Raw genomic sequence first — 21,982 nt, forward strand, 5'->3', positions numbered from 1 at the left:
ACACACCCATGCCCGAGGGAGGACTCGAACCTCCGCCGGGACCAGCCGCACAGTCCATGACTGCAGCGCCCTAGACTGCTCGGCTAATCCTGCGCGGCTAGCAGTTTGGACCCTTAGGAATTCATACACATTTGAACACACATTTGTTTTCGGAAAGAGGGCTTGTGAAATATGGCAGTTACTGTGGCCGTTTTCTTTAAATACTTTCCATACGAGCTCAGTTTCTGTGGCAGGTTTCCAGCGTCTGAGACGGCCTCCGCTCGATGCACCAACGTCCTCAGAAAAGAATATGTCTGCGACGCTTCCTGAGAATTGTTAGCTTGCAGATATCAGATGGTATGGGTGGATTCCTGGGAAATAATATGGCTGACACAACCATCTGTTTCACAGTGGACGAGGACGTCAAGGAACGGCAAGGCACCATCTGTCTCTTCCTTCATCGTGATGTTGTCATGGATATTACTGATGTGGTTCGCTAATATCCAGATTTTTCACATCCTTGAGACCACACAACTAACTTGTCATCGAGAAACGGTAAAAGCGCTGGGCTTTGCAGGTGCCGTGTCCACGCCAATTTCCTCAAAGTCCTCTATAAACTGATTGCCTAAAACTGGAGCTAATGGGTTCCTCATCGCGAAGTCATCCGTATGGTTAAAATATTCTCCGTCATACAAAAGATACGATAGTGTCAGTGTGCGCTTAAATAAATCTGCAAGAGTGTCGCCAAGTACATGGGATGAAAGATCAATGAAATCTTTGATTTTAATACGAATGATTAATGACATTTCGCCAAACTTGACGATAATTTTTCCTTCTCTACCATGCGAGCATTTACTTCGGCTGATGAAGTCGGTCGTATTCTTGATGTAGTGCACACAGTGTAAGGAGGCTGGCTTGTGTATCTGTATATCGAACAGACGGGGTGTCGAACGAGAGATGTTTTACTTCGGTACCCTGAGGAATCAGAGGTAGAAGAGCATGCTCCAGAAAACAGACATCATACTGCATTCGACGAGACTACGTTATTACACTATTCTGGGACAGCGTCATAAAAGAAGCGATCGTGATAAAAGTTTGTGACAACACCCTCAATAAAGACGGTGGAGTGCAGCTAAGCACGGCTTGGGATCCGGACACCGGAGGGCTGAAGCGGGAGCGGGGGCGCATCGAAAACGTTCCTTGACGCGACTGGGAGCTCGATAGAATTTTTTCAGTACATATCACTGCGAAACCATGCACTTGTATCCGTGGTCCTTACGTGAAATGTATGTTTCCACCAGTAGAATGACTTTTTTGTCACCGTTAAATGCCGGTTCTCTACATTTTATCATTTTCTGTGGAAAGAACGTCGCCTTCCCTTCAAGGATTCTCATTTGATCTCTGTAACACTCTCGTGATTATTCAATTTACCGGCAAAAAATTTAGCAGAACGCTGCGGCATTGTTCCGATATGTTCCTTTATTCAGACCTGCAGGAAACCCCAAAGACTCGAGCAGTATTATTGTTTCCATTTAATTTTGACAGTCTGATGCAGCTACCACTTATGAATATTTTTGAATCAACGTAGTTTCGGTTGCAGCATTGTTTCTATCAATAAAAATTACGCGTTAACCCTTCTAAGGCATCATCAGATTATCGGGGAACAATAGAGCAAAAATTAATATGACAAAACGGTAAACAGAATGAGCACTACAACCATGCTTACAAGTGACAGTGACACACTGATCAACCGGAACACTATGACCACCTACCTAATAGCCGTTACGTTGACCCTTGGCATGGATAACAGTGGCAACGTGTCGTGGTATGGAAATAGTGAGGCCTTGGTAGGTCGTAGGTCACTGTTCTAGTTGGCACCACATCTATACGCACAAGTCACGTAATCCTCGTAAATTGCTAGAATTGGGGGGGGGGGGGGTAATTGTTCTCTGAATTGACATACCATGTGCCATGTGCGTTCGATCGGCTTCAAATCCGCTGACCGGGAGGGGGGGGGGGGGGGTCGCTGAGTAATCAATTGGAACTCGCCACTGTGTGTCTCGAAACACTCCATCACACTGCTGGCCTCGCGACATGGCGCATTATCTTGCTGAAAAATGCCACTATTGGTGAATATGATAGTCATGTACACCATTTGGTCGTCATAGCACCACTGGACCCGTGGATGCCACGTGAATGTTTCCAAGAGCGTCATGGAGCCGTCGCCAGCTTGCCCCGCCCCACAGTGTAGGTGTCGAGGAGCCGTTCCCCGGCAAACGACGGATTCGCGCTCTCCCAACGGCATGATGAAGAAGGCATTGGGATTCATCAGACCATGCAACGTGCTGCCACTACACCAGCGTCAAGTGCCGATAGTCACATATCCGTTTCAGTAGCGATTGCCGATGTCGTGGTGTTCAGATTGGCACGTGCGTGGGTCGTCCTCTGCGGAGGCCCAGCATTAGGAGTGTTCGGTGCACTGTGTGTTTAGACACACTTGTGCTCTAAGCAGCACTGAAGTCTGATGTCAGTTCCGCCACAATTTGCTGCCTGTCCTGTTTTACTAATCTCTCCTTCCTACGACGTCCGATATCTGTAATGAGCGGCGGTCGCCCAACCCCAAGACTTCTGGATGTGGTTTCATCTCAGTTTCGCCACCGGTTGAAGACATTCACCTTAGCATTCCTCGAACACCGACAAGTCGTGTAGCTTCGGAAATGCTGGGAAATGGCAGTTATGATGTCCGAAATACGTCCTTACACAGTAGATTGTCAGTGAAGCCTGTAAAACCTCAGTATACACATAGAATGGTGAGAGCAGCAAGCGGAGCAATAGCATTCATTACAACGTTCTGGAAAGTTCTGCTGTAAGAATGGTATGCAAGGCTTCAGAAAGCAGGGGAACGTCATAGAATGTGGCTAAAAGATATCAAAAGGAATGAGATAACCGCCGCTATATAAAAGAGATTCTCATACCACAAGGAAGAACATGACTTTCACAGGCGAGCAGAAATATTTTGAGCTGCAGCGTCTTAAAAAATTTCCGAAATATCAAAGTCACTGGAGCAGGTGACTAAAACGGACCAGGTGCACAATGGCCATGAGTTTTCCATGCATAATATTTATTAAGACTTCCACATCTGATTTTACAGAGAGATAGAAGTTAATCCACTGCCAATGGACAAGTACAGAAAAATGTTTCCAACACTTAATACGTGTTTCGAGCATACCACAAGTTACACTTGTCTGAAAGAGAATAACTTCATCTAATATTTAAGTAAGCACATTAGTAGTTAATGAAACAAGTGTTCTTAAAAAATGTAGCAACTTGAGAGAGACACAAACACTATGTTGAAGATTTCTTTCGTTGTTCTAATTGAGATCATGATTCTACAATCATTTCCGGTAAATGCTTTTGTATAATGACAGCTAAATATTACACACTTGAGTGAAATACTGTACAAAGTACGTTAAGCTGGAACTATCTAAAATGTTGAAAATTTAATCTGTTTTCATTGTTAGTTTAATTATTTCAGAAAATGTAAATAAATAAATGAATTGTATTTATTTCGTAGCGCACTTCCCAAAAGCAAAACAAACATGGTACCCACATCAGTAGGGTTAACTCAGTAATGTATCTAGTATACCATCTGACTGATTAGCATTAACCTGTCTCCTCATAAGCATATGAAAAGATCATATTTTTATGTAGCATACAGGTTTCTCTCATTTTTCTCAGAAGTACTAACTTGTGGGTTACCATATTCTTGCTCACAACCGTAAATTTCAAATATATTTTAACCATCTAGGCCACTATTTCGTACTGAAGACTGTCTCATGTAGCTACGCATTCGCAGTTATCTGGAAAACACACACTTTGCGCTCCCAAGTCCACAGAAACGTTTTCGCTTCTGTTATTGTATATCACGGTCTTCCACCGAGTATATTCCTTCAGATGTGTTATTTTTATATACCCTTAGGTATGATCCCTATCAGTGGTGTTCTGAAACTCGTAACATTATGAGTCAGGCGTGAAAGCGTGCTCAAACAAGGTTATGACTAATAAGGGTACAGCTCCTGAGATGCAGGAAATCGATATCGATCGCAGTTTCGGAGAACTTTTCATTTCTCACTACGTAATCCATTACAGACACTTAGTGAATAATAGTACTGATTCGTTTTGACAAGTTAATAAAGAGATTATGTATAAAATCTTACCTGTAGATGGCGGTCTTCTCATTCTTGAACCAGATGACGAGTATCACGGAGTCATTGTGTGAAGGCGGCGTCAGGTCACACGGCAACCTGGCCGTACCATTCACCACGGACCGCACCTGCACCACTCGACCTGAACAAACAACAGAATACAGTCATCAGTGTGCGGTCGCCACCAGTGCCTGTGGGGAAACAAATCAGAGTACAGTACCTACACAAAGTACTTCATCCTTTATGGGAAGTGCTCGGAACGTATTTCGAACTGAATCTTCTATACAGGTAATCAGATCAGTTTTATGACATCCTCAGTGCCGCATTAAGACCAAGAAAAGCCCAAAGACTGATTACCAGCCGGGCCCCTCTGTAGTTCTCCTACATTTTTAAATTTTGCTTTATTGGCAGTGAGGTCCTTCACATGAGTACTCAGAAATTTCAGTTACAGAATAAATTATACATATATGAAGCTTGTTGGTTCAACAAAATACCTAGAATTTACAATTACAAACAACTCGAACTGGAACCATCACACTGAAAATTTTACTGGCAGAACACTTAGAACGTGTAGTAACAAATGTGGCAAATAGACTGCTTTCAACAAGCTTCTCCGTTGTCTGCTGGCGTATTGCTGGGCTTCTTATCAGATATGACATAGAGGGCACGCAAAAAGTACAAATAATGAAAGCTCTTTTCGTGCTGTGGTGAATCAGGGAAGAGAGCATCGTGGATATGAATAGCGAGTTAGAGTGTCAATCTTTAAAACGTATGCTTTTTTCGTTGCGATGAGATTTGTTACGGATTTCAATTACCAGCTATCTCTTCCGAATTCCAAAATATTTTGTTGACTTTCAGGTACACATGGACAAGAAAGTATTGTAATGAAACAACGGCAATAAGAGCTCACACCGAATGATTTAGGTCTTAATTTTTCTCATGTGCTGTCGAGACTGAAACTGCAGAGAATGAAATTGGATGTATAAACCATTTTCAAAAAATAAAAGAAAATAAAGTTAGAATTGCTGGATTTGGTGTAGATGGATTTGAAGGTAACGTATAATGAAAGTTTATTTTATTAATTTAAGAGTTATAGGTGCTGTGGATCTCAATTTTTGAACAAATACAAGAAATATAATCCGCTTCTCTTAGCGCATTAAGATTACAAGTCGATGTCGATCTTATTACGTCCACTCATATAGCAAACAGGAATCAGTGTTTATCAACCACAGGCCTCTATAACAAACATGAAGTAAAATTTATTGGTCACTTCATACTTATGTGGCGTATCCGCTGAAACAGACCCAGGAAACACGGGACTCTCGCTCCAGCATTCGCTACGTAGGAAGAGCAAGGCAGCCACTGTAACCGGATTTTACCTTCACTGAAATGACAATTGTCCACCATGCAGGAGTTGACCTGTGCCGACCTTATCGACATTGATTAAGAATTGTTACAAGTCACGTTAAGAAAATGTATTTTATTATAAACGTACAGGATTTAGAGGGAATTAGACTAGGAAATGAGACACTAAAACACGTGAATGATTTGTTATTTGCTACGGTCGCAGGTTCGAATCCTGCCTCGGGCATGGATGTGTGTGATGTCCTTAGGCTAGTTAGGTTTATGTAGTTCTCAGTTCTAGGGGACTGCTGACCTCAGATGTTAAGTCCCATAGTGCTCAGAGCCTTTTGAACCATTTGAACCATTTGTTATTTGACAGAAAAGTAACTGTTTACGGCCGAAGTAGGGATGATGTAAAATGCAGACTCGCTACAAAAAGAAAAGCATTTCTGGAAAAAAGATAATTTTTTAAAATCTTTTCTGAAGGTATTTGTCTGGTATGAGGCCTTCCACAGAAGAGGAACGTGGATGATAAGCATTTTAGATAAGAAGGAAATAGCAGCTTCTGGAATGTGGACCTAGAGATGAATGGTGAAATATGAGTAGATCAAACAACAAATTATGAGATCCTGATTAAATTATGGAAGAAACAAATTTACGGCATACCGTGACTAAAACTAGAAATTTTATAAGAGGACACTTCCGGAGGCATGGACGAATCGTCAGTTTTGGAACAGACAAGTGTGTGGCAGTTAACAACTGTAGAGGGAGACAAACAGAGTAATGTAGTAAGCTGGTTCAAATGTATATAGGTTGCAGTAGTCTTTCAGAGGTGTAGAGGTTTGCATGGAATGGACTAAAGTGAATAGGAGCATCAAACCTGTACTCGGAGTGAAGACCACAAAAACAGTAAGATTAGAATCTCAGGATGGAATATAATTTCGCGACATAGTCCACAGTTTTGCGCCACACAGTAAAGCGCCGTGAAATACATTTTGGGAAAACATGACCTACGTTGTGTCAAGTGGTGAGCGCTCGTAAGCGAACTGTGAGCTTTTCGGGTGTAGAGAAAAGCACCCGGAAGTATCTAAGTACGTTAAATAGTGGAAGCATGTATGAAAACTTTACCGAAACGCGAAAAAAAATTAAGAAGTACACGGACATAGAACTCAGGATTATTGAAAGAAACATAAAACAGGTTCGTACTAGCAGCACGTACTGAGCTAGAGTATCACAAACATTAGCACTAACGAATATCTCTATCAGACTTGAGTGTTCAGATTGTTGTACTATATTGCTGAGCGGTCTAATTGTTTCGTACGAGACGGTAGCAACAAAGGAATTTTAGGCAAGTTCTACTAACAAGGTGTGGCAGAAAATCTCAGGGGATAATACTGACGTGTCAGGCTACAATAGTGCTCAGTAGATCGCAATAGAGCAGAATATACAAATAATACTACTTAACGATTATTAACGCGGAAAATGTCGTTTAATGAAATACAATATACTGTTGGAACATTCTGTTATTCCTAGAGGTTTGAAGTTACTTTCCAGTTATGTTCACGTAACCTAAACAGTAGAACCATTATAAATTCAGATATGCTAACCGTTTATTTTCCTCCAAAAATCTAAGCATTGCAGCTGTGGGACCACCTGACAGCGAGGAGGCGGTAGCATGTTGCACGTGCTATGGGGTTATTAGGAGCATTTTCACTGGTGTTTCAACATATATTTGAAATGTCGTTTTTGCAACGTGAAGCTGATATCATTCCAAAGAAATCCTAATCATCACCTCTTTCATGTGACACCCATCCTCGACGGAAAGAATCGGTTTCATTCCCATTACATACAAAATGATTCTTGAAGCGGAATTTTAAATGCCCCAATTAGTCTAGCACGATATTCGTTTCACCGATGTGTATTAACAAGAGTAGTAAAACGCGAGGTTCAGTCGCTGCTGCAGTACTTTTTTACTGTTCCTCTTAATATTAATCGATAAAATGAATAACGAAGTAGACTAATCTAGGAGGTCTCTATCGAACGGGCTAATAAAACACCAATTTAAAAATAATTTTGTGTGTAACGAGAAACAAACCGACACTTTCCGTCGAAAAAACGTGATGAACGGTATTCATTTGGGCTGTCACCAGCTACACGTTGCAAAAACGAAATTGGAAATAACTTCCGAAACACCAGAGAAAATGGCGGCCGTGTGGCCGAGCGGTTCTAGGCGCTTCAGTCCGGAACCGCGTGACTGCTATGGTCGCAGGTTCGAATCCTGCCTCGGGCATGGATGTGTGTGATGTCCTTAGGTTAGGTTAGGTTTAAGTAGTTCTAAGCCTCTATGTCCAGGTGATTGATGACCTCAGATGTTAAGTCCCATAGTGCTCAGAGTTATTTGAACCATTTTTGAACCAGAGAAAATGCTCCTGAAGACCCATAGGACAGGCATTAGGTATGTGCTACTCTAGACGGGTGGTTCAAATGGCTCTGAGCACTGTGGGACTTAACTTCTGAAGTTATCAGTCCCCTAGAACTTAGAACTACTTAAACCTAAGTAACCTATGGACATCACACACATCAAAGCCCGAGGCAGGATTCGAACCTGCGACCGTAGTGGTTGCGCAGTTCCTGACTGTAGCGCCTAGAATAGCCACTTCGGCCAGCGAGTGGGTGGTGGATGGGGGGTGGGGGGAGGAGTAAACAACGCGCAGGGCAAACGCGTTTCTGCTGTTGTGCACATGACGACACTAAGGTACTCTTAATGCCCATACTTCTATGTTGGAAGACATTTGTTTAGTGTATCATTTTCTCTTGGTTGCTTCGGTTCAGTGTGTGATCCGTAAGTATATGTGTTCAGATGTGTGTGAATTCCAAGGGACCATCGGTCCCTAGACTTACACACTGTTTAAACTAACTTATGCTAAGATGAATACCCACACACCTATGCCCGTGGGAGCACTCGAACCTCCTGCAGGAGAGGCCGCGCAATCCGTGACATAGCGCCTCAAGCCACGCTGACACTCCGCACCGCAAGTAAAAGTGTTTGGAGTACGTATAAGGAATAGAATACTGTGCTGTTGTTGCCTATAATCGTAACAGACTGAAGTAATTCCTTTGCACCTTTCCTCGCAATGCAAGTGTGCAAAAGATCTGACTGTCGAAATGAAGTAAAAAGGGCTATGTAAGGAGTAAACTCTGGAATATGCTCATTTCGAAGAGAGTTATTGAGCCACCTCGGCTCCCTTTTACAAGCTGCTCGCCTCGTCCGCATGAGTTCGCAGCCGCGGTACAGAATGTGCTGTTTATCTGGGGGGTGTGGTGACGGCGTTGCCATCGGGATGCGAAGCGTTACACGGGGAGCAGTGAGTGAGCTGGGACCGGTGGTGCATTAGCGGCGACGTCCTATCTTGGTGTGAAGGGGGTCATGTGGCTCGAATTTGTGACGAGGCGTACGGACTTCAGGCTTTGGGAACTATGTATATGTACAGAGAGTGTAGATGGAACGAGATGGTACAGTGGTTAGCACACTATACCCGCATCCGCATCTGGCTATCCTGATTTAGGTTTTCCGTGATTCCCCTAAATCGCTTCAGGCAAGTGCCGGGATGGTTCCTTTGAAGGGGCACTGTCGATTTAATTCTCCTTCCTTCCTTAATCCTAGCTTGTGAAATGTGGCCGGGAGTCCCCCATTCGGGGAAGTTCGGCAGCCGAGGGCAAATACTAACTGCATTCGACGTCACATTGGGCGAATTGCGCGTCGGAGATGGGGATGAAATGATGATAAGAAGAACACAACACCCAGTCCCTGAGCGGAGAAAATCTCCTGCCCCAGCCAGGAATCAAACCCGTTCCCCTTGCCGTGGCATTCCGCCGCGCTGAGCACTCAGCTAACGGGATCGGACTACGAGCTTGTGCTCCGTCTCTAATGACCTTGTTGTGCGACGGGACGCTAAACACTAACCTGCTCCTCCTCCTCCACTTAGTGTAGAGTTCATTCAAGTCCTAAAAAAAATGGATTAATTTCTCGTGTGATAATATAGTTGGCCTTGGCAGTTGACTCACGGCTGAGGAATTAATCCACCTTGCTACTTGTTCGCCTAGTGTGAAATTTTGCTTCGAGAAACTCACTTCTGCTCTGAAAGTGTAGATCAAACTTTTGTAAGTAAGCGTGATTGTCCCGGCCGTGTAAGAGTTTCAGTGCCCCGTTTGTCACGTTCCGGTGCCCTTGTAAATCGGAGAGGAGTCTAGATGAATTGCAAATTTCTGGTCGTTTAGGTTTGTTAGTCAATGCTTGGCAATACGTCTGCAATTACTTTTAATTCTACCATCTTTTTCAGTACCCACAGCGCTGAGTGCTGCAACTGTGGAAGTGTTGAGCGTGTGTTTGTGGTCCGGACTTAGACGCGCCTTTAGTCTGTTCTAGTGTCACGGACAGTATCATGCGAGAGCTATTCGGAATGTAAGGGACGAAAGGTCGCGAAATGGAAACCACAGTGAAAATCAAAACTGTTTTATTTGCAACGGTTAGCTACACCTTCCACCTACTTCTCTACACAGTCGCTGCTCAGACTTAGACATCCGTCGTAGCGTTCTACCAACATTTCAGTTCCCTCTTTATAGAAGACAGCCGCCAGTGCTTTTCGACAATTTTTCCCTCTAGACTGAAGCTCGTTGTCTGTGCCAAAATATTGTCTTCATAGCCAGCGGTTCATTTGAGCTGAGATGAACCTCAGGGGTAGCCAGTTACGGGCTGTATTGAGGGTGATGAAACACTTCCCATCGAAAACGCTGCAAGAGCATCTTCATTGCCCCTGCGGAGCGCGGCCGAGAACTAACTGCATGACAGTTATGTTGTCAGGATTGCATAGCTTCAGGCGAAATCTTCACCAGCCATCTTTAAGGTCTCCCTGTGAGCTCACAACTGAAAAGAGCGACATGAAGCGATCGATGGGCGAACTAGACACAGTGCCAAACGCGTCTGTGCGATGCTTCATCAGATTTTCACTGTATTTTCCATTTCGCAACCAATCATTCCTTACATTCCGAATAACCCTCGTATGTTGCCTATGGGACTCATGGACCGTAGTGCCTTCGCAGCTGTTTTTTTTTATACTTCACGCTGGCTTGTACCACATTCGCCGAGAAGGCCGTCTCTCGCGAATTTACTTAACTGTAAATTGGCAACTGTTTCATGTAACTGCAGTTTTCTTCGTTCTAAAGCCCTAAGCGGTCAGTGGAGGTCGCCACTCGCAAACTTTCGTAATTCTAATCTAGTAGCTTTTTAATGTAACTGGTGTTTTTCTCATTCGAATGCCAGTTTGCTATCCCTCGTTTTAGCAGCGTAATATATTTTTAAAGTTCCTCAAGTTCTTTGAATTACAATGGGAACGTAATCCCGTTGTTAACTGCTCATTCTTTTGGTGTTGTAGGAAATTTTCCCCCTTTTTTTCTCTTAATGCCGGGCCGTGTAACGCTACTGGCTTTAGGGACCTCGTGTTTGGATTGGCAACATCTGACTATATTTCGTGGACGCGATGCCTAGATGCGAACAGATTGCTTTTAGGTATCCTTTATTTTGTCAGCTCTTCGCCCTGTTAGGTTCTGTTTATTGCGTTTGGTGTTACCAGTCAGACTTGTAACTGGAAAATCATATAATTTTAATTTTGTAACTTTATCCTCGTGCTTGAGGGATTTATCTCTTCCGAATACTTTGGCCGCGCATTTTTAACTTTGACCAGTGTGGCACATTGTAGAGTTCCTTGAAACCGCATTACATAACAAAAATTGTCGCATAAGATATAGAGACGGCGTCTAGTCCTGACATTCGATATTTCTTACTTTTTTCTTTCAATTCTAAAATGCAGGCCGTTGCGCCTTACCTTCATGGTTACATAAAATGCTGAGTCAACCCAGTGGTGCAAGCTTAACTAATTTGCGACCGTTACACTTTTCCCAAGCTGTACCCTTTGTTAAAATGTATACAGTACGGTTTAAATGATCATAACATTTGATCGTGATTTCACATTAAAAATTTCCAGTTTTACGACTTGTCTATGAAAAGTTATAATTCGATAAAAGGCCTTGTTTGACTTTAAAGCTGCTGTTAGTATTCAAAATGTTGTTCCCGTTTTAATTGTTGTTTAAAATGAATGTTACTAATCTCAGAAATTAATAAATACATAGTGTTGTTTTAATGGTAATAACCTAAACTGTGACAAATGGTCAATATTTTCTACTTGTAACCCCGGCTCAGTTCTTTCGCTTGTTTTATTTTGCTTACGCTGCAAGATGGCGTTTAACTTATTATGTTTGAGACTTGCCATATTTCATACCACGCTGTAGAGTGCTTAAACCTGAAGCATTTCGATCGTGCAATTTGCCTTGTGGTAGTGCGAATGATAATTCACCATGTATTACGGAAGTAAAGGAGCTAATCTTTTAAAGAAGGTGGGATAAGTTGAAAAAGCCTAGAGTCTTTACAACAGCTTTCAGCACGCACGAATTACGCTGATAAATGCTAATTTCGTAATCAAGTTGTACGTTATCACACAGATAAAGTTAATTAACAGAACCCCTAGAGATACTGTTTATCCAGAAATAATTGAAATTTGTCTTTGCGCTAGGTATCGTCAAAAGACAAGGCAAAACAAACACAGTGACTTTTCCTTCGCGAAGCAGGGAATTGGTATATTTTATGGCCTTAGGACAGAATGAGTAATATTTACGTAAATTGTGTTATCTAATAATGGAAACTTCACATCGCACCCCGCTCTGATTTAGTGGTAAGATGGCTCAGTCGATAGGCCACCAAGGACGAAAACAGGAATAAGGTGTACTAAACTGTGGGAAAAAACCAGCAAAATCGAAACAGTCAACGGGCCGAGCTCAAAATGTGCAACATCGAAGGAGTTCGGTTAGTCACACCGTCGCTTTAATGTGGTCACAGTGTTGGATAGCGAAGATGAACATACGTGTTCAAATCTTCTTCGTCCCCCGTATTTGTTTTTTTCACAAAATTATGAACTCTCCAGCCGGTCATTGACGTGTCTGTTCGCTGTATTCAAATATGTGTCTGTGTCATGGTGTAACGTCCGTTTTGCAACAGCGAGGTGTGAGGAAGGGACCTCCAGACGTACGTACCTTGTAGTTGTTCTGCAAGAATATCACATGTTATGACTCTTCCGTTCCGTATTGGAAGTCTTGGCTCTTGAATTCCTTTGTTGTAACATAGTTCACACCTGTTTTTGTTCTTTTCATTTCCGCAAGGGGTCTATCCGGCATCTCGCCTGCTCTCACTATCCATCACATTCACTTGCGCTAATAATATATTCTTGCCTGATGATTCATTTTCTGTGACCAATTTTGTGAAAGAAGAGGGGCACTAGGGAGATCTTCCACTCTGTAGTGCCACACGGTAACCATACAGTCGAACGCCGTGCTTCGTGAAACTGTCTCGATGTTGCATGTCTTCAGCTTGGACCGTTCACTGTTTCTATTTTGCTCCTTTCTTCGCGGTTCAGTATACCTTCTGCTGTTTTCATGTTTTATCTACGTTCAGTTTTTGACTGGTTATCTACTGGGCCATCTTACCACTAAATTGTGAGGAGGGTGCGATGGGAAGTCTCCCTGGTAAGAATTCTGACAGTGTTCGTCAACATTGGAACACTTACTACAAAGCAAGATTCCAAAACCGATGGTTCCTAGATTCGTCTTATTATAGGAATGCTTGGTGTCTGTTCTTTCAGATGTGTCCGAAGTAACAGACACCACTCGAAATCCACAGCTGTGATACATGTTGTATAAACTGTAACAATTCTGCTACTAAATGTAACACTTCTGTCACTAAATGTAACTGGGTTTTCTCTTTTGATGCTGTCAATTGTCAGGATGAGCATTCTCAAGCATTCTGTCAGGGTGAAAATATTAAATAAATAAACTTTTCTCTCTTAACAACATGTGAGCAGGGTGGGTTCTTCCTTGGCTCGGGTATGAGGTAAAATGAAACAGCATTTTTACATGAGATAACTTTTATTGGAAGTTTCATACAACTGTATCTTACTGGGACGTTCTGGTTCGGAGAGCGGCAGCCGTGTCGTTTGCGTAGCCTTCTGCTGCGGCAGCGGCGGCGGCGGCGGCGGCGGCGTCTGATTACGCGTAGCGGTGTGTATCTCGTGTCGCCGTCTCGCCCAGCTGACCGGAGACGCGCAGCGCGAGGTGGCCCGTTTAATTATTGCGAGCGACGTCATGCATCGGATGGTGATACCTTGAATGTGGCGTCCCAGTGTTTCTCTTCTCTAAGCGGCCGCGTGTGTTGTGCGTCGACCAGCGGAGCGGCGCGGCGGGGGAAGGCCAGTGTCCCGGACTCGAACCACGGACTCCCGCTTGCCAGTCTTCGACTGTCAGGTCTTCATCCCAGCTCACAGGTGACTGCTGATGTGAGGCCGTCTCCTTCCCGTCCTCACGAGTCACCCGGGTGCGTAAAATCAGACTTCAAATACCTTTTAACTTCTGTCTTCTGGCGCTAAGGCTGCTGCTTGCTATTCCATTACAGCGGCGGACTTGGTGCGTCTGTGCATGGTGTAGTCTCTTCTTGCATGACGGTCTTCAGCACCGAAACTGACTTAAAACAAATGCTACGCTTCTTCCCTTCTTCGTCTTCTTCGTCGCTCGTCTCCGTCTTCGTCTCTGTCTCCGTCTTCGTCTTCTGTCTTCGTCTTCATCTGTCGGGCCCACTGCGTCTCGCGTATTTATTCACTTCAGTTTACTGGAGGTGAACGACTTCACGGCCATTGCCTCTTCTGTCACGTTGAAAAGCTTCTCGAAGAATCTTCTTAACGTCGGTCATTGGCTCTTGGGATGTAGGCGAGAGCCTTTGCTCACATGCGACAACTAAGAAACACGTGAGCCGGTCATTGCCTCTTCTGTCACGTTGAAAAGCTTCTCGAAGAATCTTCTTAACGTCGGTCATTGGCTCTTGGATTGTAGGCGAGGGCCTTTGCTCACATGCGACAACTGAGAAACACGTGAGCCGGTTGGGCGATGCCCTGACGGCTGAATCGACAGCGCCCGCTTATGTGGAACTTGCTGACTTCACGGTCATTGTCTCTTCTGTCCTGCTGTTCTGCCTGCTGAATGCCAGTATGTAACTCTCTTAATTAAACCACGTTTTTCATTTATATTCTAATTTCTACTTCACTTTGATTTCACTAATTTATTTACTTAAGTACCACTCAACAAAACTGAAGGTGGGCTGGAGAAAAAGGAAAAGTCCCGGGTTCGAGTCCTGATCCGTCACACATTTCCTTCACTCGTCGTCGCCGCTTCCTCCTACAGTCCCGATGCTGCTTTTATTATTAGTTCCTTCACACTACAACCCATTTTCGCTGAAAGGAAGGAATAGTGTGCGAATTCTCTTAAATTTCCTGTGAATCTTATTTTACAGCCTCTTACGTTATAGAGCTTATTCCCATTAACGAATAAATTTAAACAGTTCGTATCAACGTTCTGTACCACCACTCAAGATGATGTACTAAGAATATCACTGTGACTAAAAGCATATAAAAAGTGTGTGTAACAATTAGATAATCTTTTAAAACCGTCTCTGCATTTAAGTCATTTGAAACGACAGCGGCTACCTATTAAGTTACTTAAACTTATGATGCATACAGAATAAATACTGCATTAATTAGTGGCTATTTTCTCACTGAAACTTCTCTCAGAGCCAACGTAGGAAGTTGGGCGCTCATTTCCAACATTCACTTTGAAAGAAACGTTCAAAAGAAACTACCTGTATAGCTTGTAGTTTTTATGTTCTGTACTTGTTTCTGTGTGATAGCTGTCTGATTTCTTTACGTCACCTGTGGCTGTTTAAAAGCTAGGCAAGCAGTAGCGTTCCAGCATTACCGTAATAGCAGCTTACATTTCATTATTTCAGCAGTAACTGAAGTACTCAACAAATGCATCGCGGAAATGCGCTGTTCCCGGGGCAAAAGCCACGTCTAAGTGACGTCACAGCGTAGCTGATAATATGGCAGAATCCTTGCTACTAAACTATACTTTTTGTGCTCTACTTTTTGTACGGATCTTGGTGCAATATGGATAAACCGTCTCATCTCGTACCACACAAGGAGCACATGACTCTCAGACAGGATACCAAAGGTAAAGACTAAAGTTACATTCCTTTTCACACGTTGGGTGAATTTCATGTCGCCATTCCATTATTGGCCGCACAGTATACGTAGCAGCTTCCCAAGTACTCGCGTTGTTATTATTTCAATTACTTTCATTGCGTTTAACTAAAAGTTACATCCCTTTTCACACGATAGGAACATTCCTTTTCACACGATAGGAGAATTTCATGTCGCCATTCCATTATTGGCCGCACAGTATACGTCGCAGGTTCCCAAGTAATCGCGTCGTTATTATTTCAATTACTTTCATTGCTGTTTAAGTAAAAGGTGGTACTGATTTTGTCGACTGAAGTGCAGCGCGATGAACCTCGTAAACTGGCAGGGGAGCAGGAACACCAACTAGCAGCGGGGCTCCACAGCAAACGTGCAACCCGTGCAGTCGGGAGCACAGACCTGCGAGCAGCGAGTACTGTAGGCCGTACCAGCTCCATCATCAGCGGGAATAGGCTGGAAAAGCGGGAGAGCCGCGGAGAGCCGTATGTGAACGAAAATATCGATCGCGGCGGAAAAGTTTAGAGACATCTATATCGTCTACATCTTCCACCCACGTAACACTTAGTTTACTTCAAGGTATGTATCAGCGCAAAATTTATACCGGAAGCGTTTTCATTTTCCCTTTCATTTGCGCTACAGATCATGATTTTTCCCCTACGTTACCAGTGATCAGATTGAAGGAATACAAACTAACAAATTCGTTATTAAACTCACGTTTTCTACGATTTCATCAACGCTGCTAAGAATCTCACGTGTACCTTGCGGTATCTGCTCTTAAACAGAGCGCTATAGAACATGCAAGCTGGCCTTAATCACGTCTGCCATGTCCTGTGTTGGAAGTATGACTGTCATGTTCGATAACAGAACCACGCGAAATTACACTACTGGCCATTAAAATTGCAGATGATAAACGGGTATTCATTGGACAAATATATTATACGACAACTGACATGTGATTACATTTTCACGCAATTTGGATGCATAGATCCTGGGGAATCGGTACCCAGAACAACCCCCTCTGGCCGTAATAACGCCCTTGATACTCCTAATCATTGAGTCAAACAGAGCTTGGATGGCGTGTACAGGTATAGCTGCCCATGCAGCTTGAACACGATACCTCAGTTCATCAAGAGTAGTGACTGGCGTCTTGTGACGAGCCAGTTGCTCGCCACCATTGAGCAGACGTTTTCAATTGGTGAGAGATCTGGAAAATGTGCTGGATAGGGGAGCAGTCGAACATTTTCTGTATCCAGAAAAGTCCTTACAGGGCATGAAACAAGCAGCCGCGCATTATCCTGCTGCAATGTAGGGTTTCGCAGGGATCGAATGAAGGGTAGAGCCACGGGTTGTAACACATCTTAAATGTAACGTCCACTGTTCAAAGTGCCGTCAATGCGAACAAGAGGTGACCGAGACGTGTAACCAATGCCACCCCATACCATCAAGCCGGGTGATACGCTAGTATGGTGATGACGAATACACGCTTCCAATGTGCGTTCACCATGATGTTGCCAAACACGGATGCGACCATCATGGAGGTGGAAACAGAACCTGAATTCTTCCGAAAAAATGACGGTTTGCCATTCGTGTACCCAGGTTCGTCGTTGAGTACACGATCGCAGGCGCTCCTGTCTGTGATGCAGTGCCAAGGGTAACCGCAGCCATGGTCTCCGAGCTGATAGTCCATGCTACTGCGAACGTCGTCGAACTGTTCGTGCGGATGGTTGTTGTATTGCAAACGTCCCCATCTGCTGACTCAGGGATCGAGACGTGGCTGCACGATCCGTTACAGCCACGCGGATAAGATGCCTGTCATCTCGAGTGCTAGTGATACGAGGCCGTTGGGATCCAGCACGGCGTTCCGTACCACCCTCCTGAACCCGCCGATTCAATATTCTGCTAACAGTCATTGGATCTCGACCAACGCTAGCAGCAATGTCGCGATACTATAAACCGCATCCCCGATAGGCTACAATCCGACCATTATCAAAGTCGGAAACGTGTTGGTACGCATTTCTCCTCTTTACACGAGGCATCACAACAAAGATTCACCAGGCAACGCCGGTCAACTGCTGTTTGTGTATGATAAATCGGTTGGAAACTTTCCTCAAATCAGAACTTTGTAGGTGTGGCCACCGGCGCCAAACTTGTGTGAATGCTCTGAAAAGATAATCACTTGCATATCACAGCATCATCTTCCTGTTGGCAAAATTTCGCGTCTGTAGCAATTTTAATGGCCAGTAGTGTATTATACTTGATATGGACTTAAATTTTCAACTGCAGTTAGTGCGTATGCTTTTATTAAGTCACTATCTGTTAAAAAATGTTCAAATGTGTCTGAAATCTTATGGGACTTATCCGCTAAGGTCATCATTCTTTAAGCTTACACACTACTTAACCTAAATTATCCTAAGGACAAACACACACATCCATGCCCGAGGGAGGACTCCAACCTCCGCCGGGACCAGCCGCAGAGACCATGACTGCAGCGCCTTGATCGCTCGGCTTATCCCGCGCGGCAGTATCTGTAATACGTCCGAAGAAAGAAAGATAAAACTAATGAGTAATAAAGGAAATAAAATTAACAATAAACTTAGCATCAAAATTGATCTCCACGTAAGTTTAAGATAGGAAGGAATTCCTTGGAAGCAAAGTAACACATTTCGAAGCAAAGAGCACAAAAAAGCAGATTAACACAGCCAAAGAGGGCAATCGCGGTGAAGAAAAAGTGTACTGATGTCAAAGGTAGACCATCGTTGGAGAAAGACGCAGTCAATCCACCTTTCATATGTGTATTGTGTATTGTGTATTGAACTGGGGATCTAGAAACGACGGAGAGGCTTCATCCCCGCCATAGCCCTCACTGCTTCACAGTTCCACAACAGGCTACAGCAGTCCACTCACACCGCCTCCGCCCCACACCGAACCCAGGGTTATTATGCGGTTCGCCCCCCCCCCCTCCACCCCAGGGAACGTCTGAAACCAGACCAGTGTAACCACAAATGTTTGCGGGGTAGAGTAATTATGGTGTACGCGTACTTGGAGGCAGTGATTGCGCAGCAATCGCCGACATAGTGTAACTGAGGCGGAATAAGGGGAGCCATGCCGCATTCGCCGAGGTATATGGAAAACCGCCTTAACAACCATCCACCGGCTTGCCGCCGGCGGGCACCTTTCATGTACTTTTGTAGTTCTACCCTGTTCTGCAGAGTGTTTGTCTCAGTTCGTATTATCTGCTGTGTTATCCCGCCAGGAAGGGGAAAGATCACGCTGGGAATGGAATTGATTGAATAATTTAATTTTATTTTACCCTCTAACACAATAAACAAACAAAAAAAAACACGCAACACGAATGAATTGTGTGTGTGCAATGGAAATCCGTAGATGTCATGTACTCCTACATATAAAGACAAAGAAATTATTATATTTCACAAAAACAGCATAATTTGTTCAAGAAACACAGCTTCGCCGCGCGGAGTGGCCGCGCGGTTAGAGGCGCCATGTGACGTACTGCGCGGCGCCTCCCACCGTAGGTTCGAGTCCTCCCTCGCTCATGGTTGTGTGTGTTGTTCTTAGCATAGGTTAATTTATGTTAGTTCAATTAGTGTGTAAGTCTAGGAACCGATGATCTCATCAGTTTGGTCCCTTAGAAATTCACACACATTGCAACATTTGAAACACAGCTTCACAATCAGAGAAAGTCAATAGCGCTTTGGTCCACCTCTTACCCTTATGTTCGGTATGCATTGACTGACAGAGTTGTAGCACATACACATGAGGGAGATCGTGCCAGATTCTGTCCAAATGGCGCGACAGACCTCTACAAACCGAAGCTCGTTGGAGGACCCAGCCCATAATGTTCCAAACGTTCTCCATTGGGGAGAGTTCTAACGACCTTGCTGGCAGACGTTATCTTGCTGAAATGTAAGGCCAGGATGGTTTGCCATGAATAGCTACAGAACTGGGCGTAGAATATCTTCGATGTACCGTTGTGCGGCCAGGGTGCTGCAGATGAAAACCAAGAGAGTACTGCTATGAAAAGACTATCACTTCTTGTTGTCGGGCCATATGGCGGGCAACAGTCAGGTTGGTATCCCATAGTTGTCGCATATCCAGACATGTCTTCGGTCTACTGTCCCATTGACGGCTGGAATACGTCCAGTGAAGAGTGCCGCTTCGAATGGAGACGCCCAAGAGAATATTGGGACTGTCGCCCACCATACGACCTAACAGCCAAGAGTGATGGTCGACTGTGACATTTCTTTTCATAGCAAGACCCAACTGAAGATATTGCTCGTCCCCATACTGAGTGAGGTTATAATGTTTGTCTTCGGATAGTTAAAGCCTCTCTTGGCCAGGAAGGTCACATAGTCACTCCCAAATTGAGAATGTTTCGAGCACTATGGGCAGGGTCCTCAAACCATCTAGGCATTTTGACTATCTAACGAGCCCATTGGAAACAATTTGGCTTAGTATCCCTCAGGACATCCAACAACTGTTGCAATCAATGCCAAGCCTGCTTGCATCAGGGTCAGAGGTGGACCAACTCGCGCAGTTTGTGAACCTCATTCTTTTAAAGAAATTATAGAATTTTTCTGAAATTACTATAATTTTTTGTGCATGCGCGCTACATCCATCGATTCCTGCCCCATTTGGATGATTCCTTCGAGGTGTACTGTTCCTTTTTTTTGTGCAGTGTATTTTATATTTACCATCTAACTCAATGGTCTATTGGTCTATTGCTAGATTGTATGAAAGCAGGTATAATTGCAAACGTATGAATACTGTTAACTGTAGGTGGATTTTCTCTTTATGACAGAGCCTGAGGAAGGTCGTTGAGTTAAATTTTTCAAAGCTGGTTTGGGTGCCGGGCACGTCCGTTGGCCCAGGCTTTTTAACGCACGGCCTAACGATTGGTTTCGTCAGACCCACGCAAGAGGCAAGCTCTTATTCGAGTATCTGACGTTAGACCGATGGAAATTTTTGGTCGGAGGAGACGCCTGGTATCACTGGATAATTCCTCTTGTCGACTGGTCAGTTCGCACCCTTGAAGTCTGTTTCTGTCTGTGTCCACGGAAGCGAGGCAGCTTGGATTTTGTGCATTATTAAACATTTACTGTGCTTGGACCTGGTGAGTATGAGGTCTTTTTTCTGTGCTCACATGGAAGGTGACCGTGGATATTCTATAAACAGTGGGCTTTTAAACTTCTTGAGAATGTGCGTTTTGAGCACAGCATTGTTTGAAAGTGAATAATGGTCTGTGAGAAGAACGGAGGGGAATAGAATCGAAGCGTTTAATGTGTGATGATAGAAGTATGCTATAAATAGAGTGAACTTACGAAAAATAAGGAATTAATCTGCAGAATTGGCAGCAACGTAATATATATGTGAAAACTGAGAAGAAGGAAATAATTTCCAGATAGTAGAAGGAGCTTTAGAGGATAGAAGCTGTAGAGGCAGAAAGAGAATGGAATTTATCAAATAACTGAGAACATTCGTAAGCAGTGGTACGCCGAGATTAAAAAGTTGACACAGGTGGGGAAGTCGTGGTAGTCGAATCAGACGTCAGGAGATATGAATAAATCATTTTGATTATTAGGATATGTCGCTATAAAAGACTAAAACAACTGAAATGCCGACGTTTCGATCGACTTTGCAGCGATCGCCCTCAGATGGAAACGTTGGAATTTTTGTTATTTCTTTAATAATGTTGCAGAGTACAACGCAAAAGATTTTGTTAAGATTGACACTGACCTTCAAGGCTTTCTAACTTTTATCAGTCGCTAGGTGATAACGCAAAAAATATTACGCTCCGCCTGTCTTTTTCCGAATGATAAACCATGGCCTGGTTGGACTACAGTGCACTCCACGTAGGACTCCATTTCGTATGCTCGTTGTAGTTCGTCTTACCCGTAAGGAACTATATAACTTCAGATGCGTGTTTTCGGAGCTACCACTACGACTAACAGTCACAAAGAGATCAGTAATAATCCCTCTACCTTAATAGCGACAACCGCCTCCCTAGCTGATCTCACTAACGAACTCTTGTGCAGTTGAGCTCGACTTGCTGTTGAGTCGGTTCGGAACCCGATGATGAAGAAATTTCACTGCTGGTATTTCCACGGTAATGGAAGTTCCTGATCGCAAGTATTTGCATCCATGTCCTGACTTAAATTCCAATCCTTTTCGCAGTATCTAGTGAAGGGGGAGATTGTGACACTGTTACTGGTGATCTGTCCGTCAGGTGGGGACGTTAAGCTCCGTGGG

At 43.9% G+C, this 21,982-nt stretch overlaps 1 protein-coding gene across 1 annotated transcript in view; it reads right to left on the bottom strand.

Moving 5' to 3' along the window:
- Positions 1–21,982, bottom strand: part of LOC126188761 (uncharacterized) — a 603,220-nt gene that overhangs the window by 270,373 nt on the left and 310,865 nt on the right. The window contains exon 2 of the mRNA XM_049930371.1: positions 4,197–4,326. Coding sequence (XP_049786328.1) covers positions 4,197–4,326 — 130 coding nt within the window. The remainder of the gene's footprint in view (positions 1–4,196; positions 4,327–21,982) is intronic.

This window comes from Schistocerca cancellata, chromosome 5, assembly GCF_023864275.1.
Source record: "Schistocerca cancellata isolate TAMUIC-IGC-003103 chromosome 5, iqSchCanc2.1, whole genome shotgun sequence".
Lineage (NCBI taxonomy): Eukaryota > Metazoa > Arthropoda > Insecta > Orthoptera > Acrididae > Schistocerca > Schistocerca cancellata.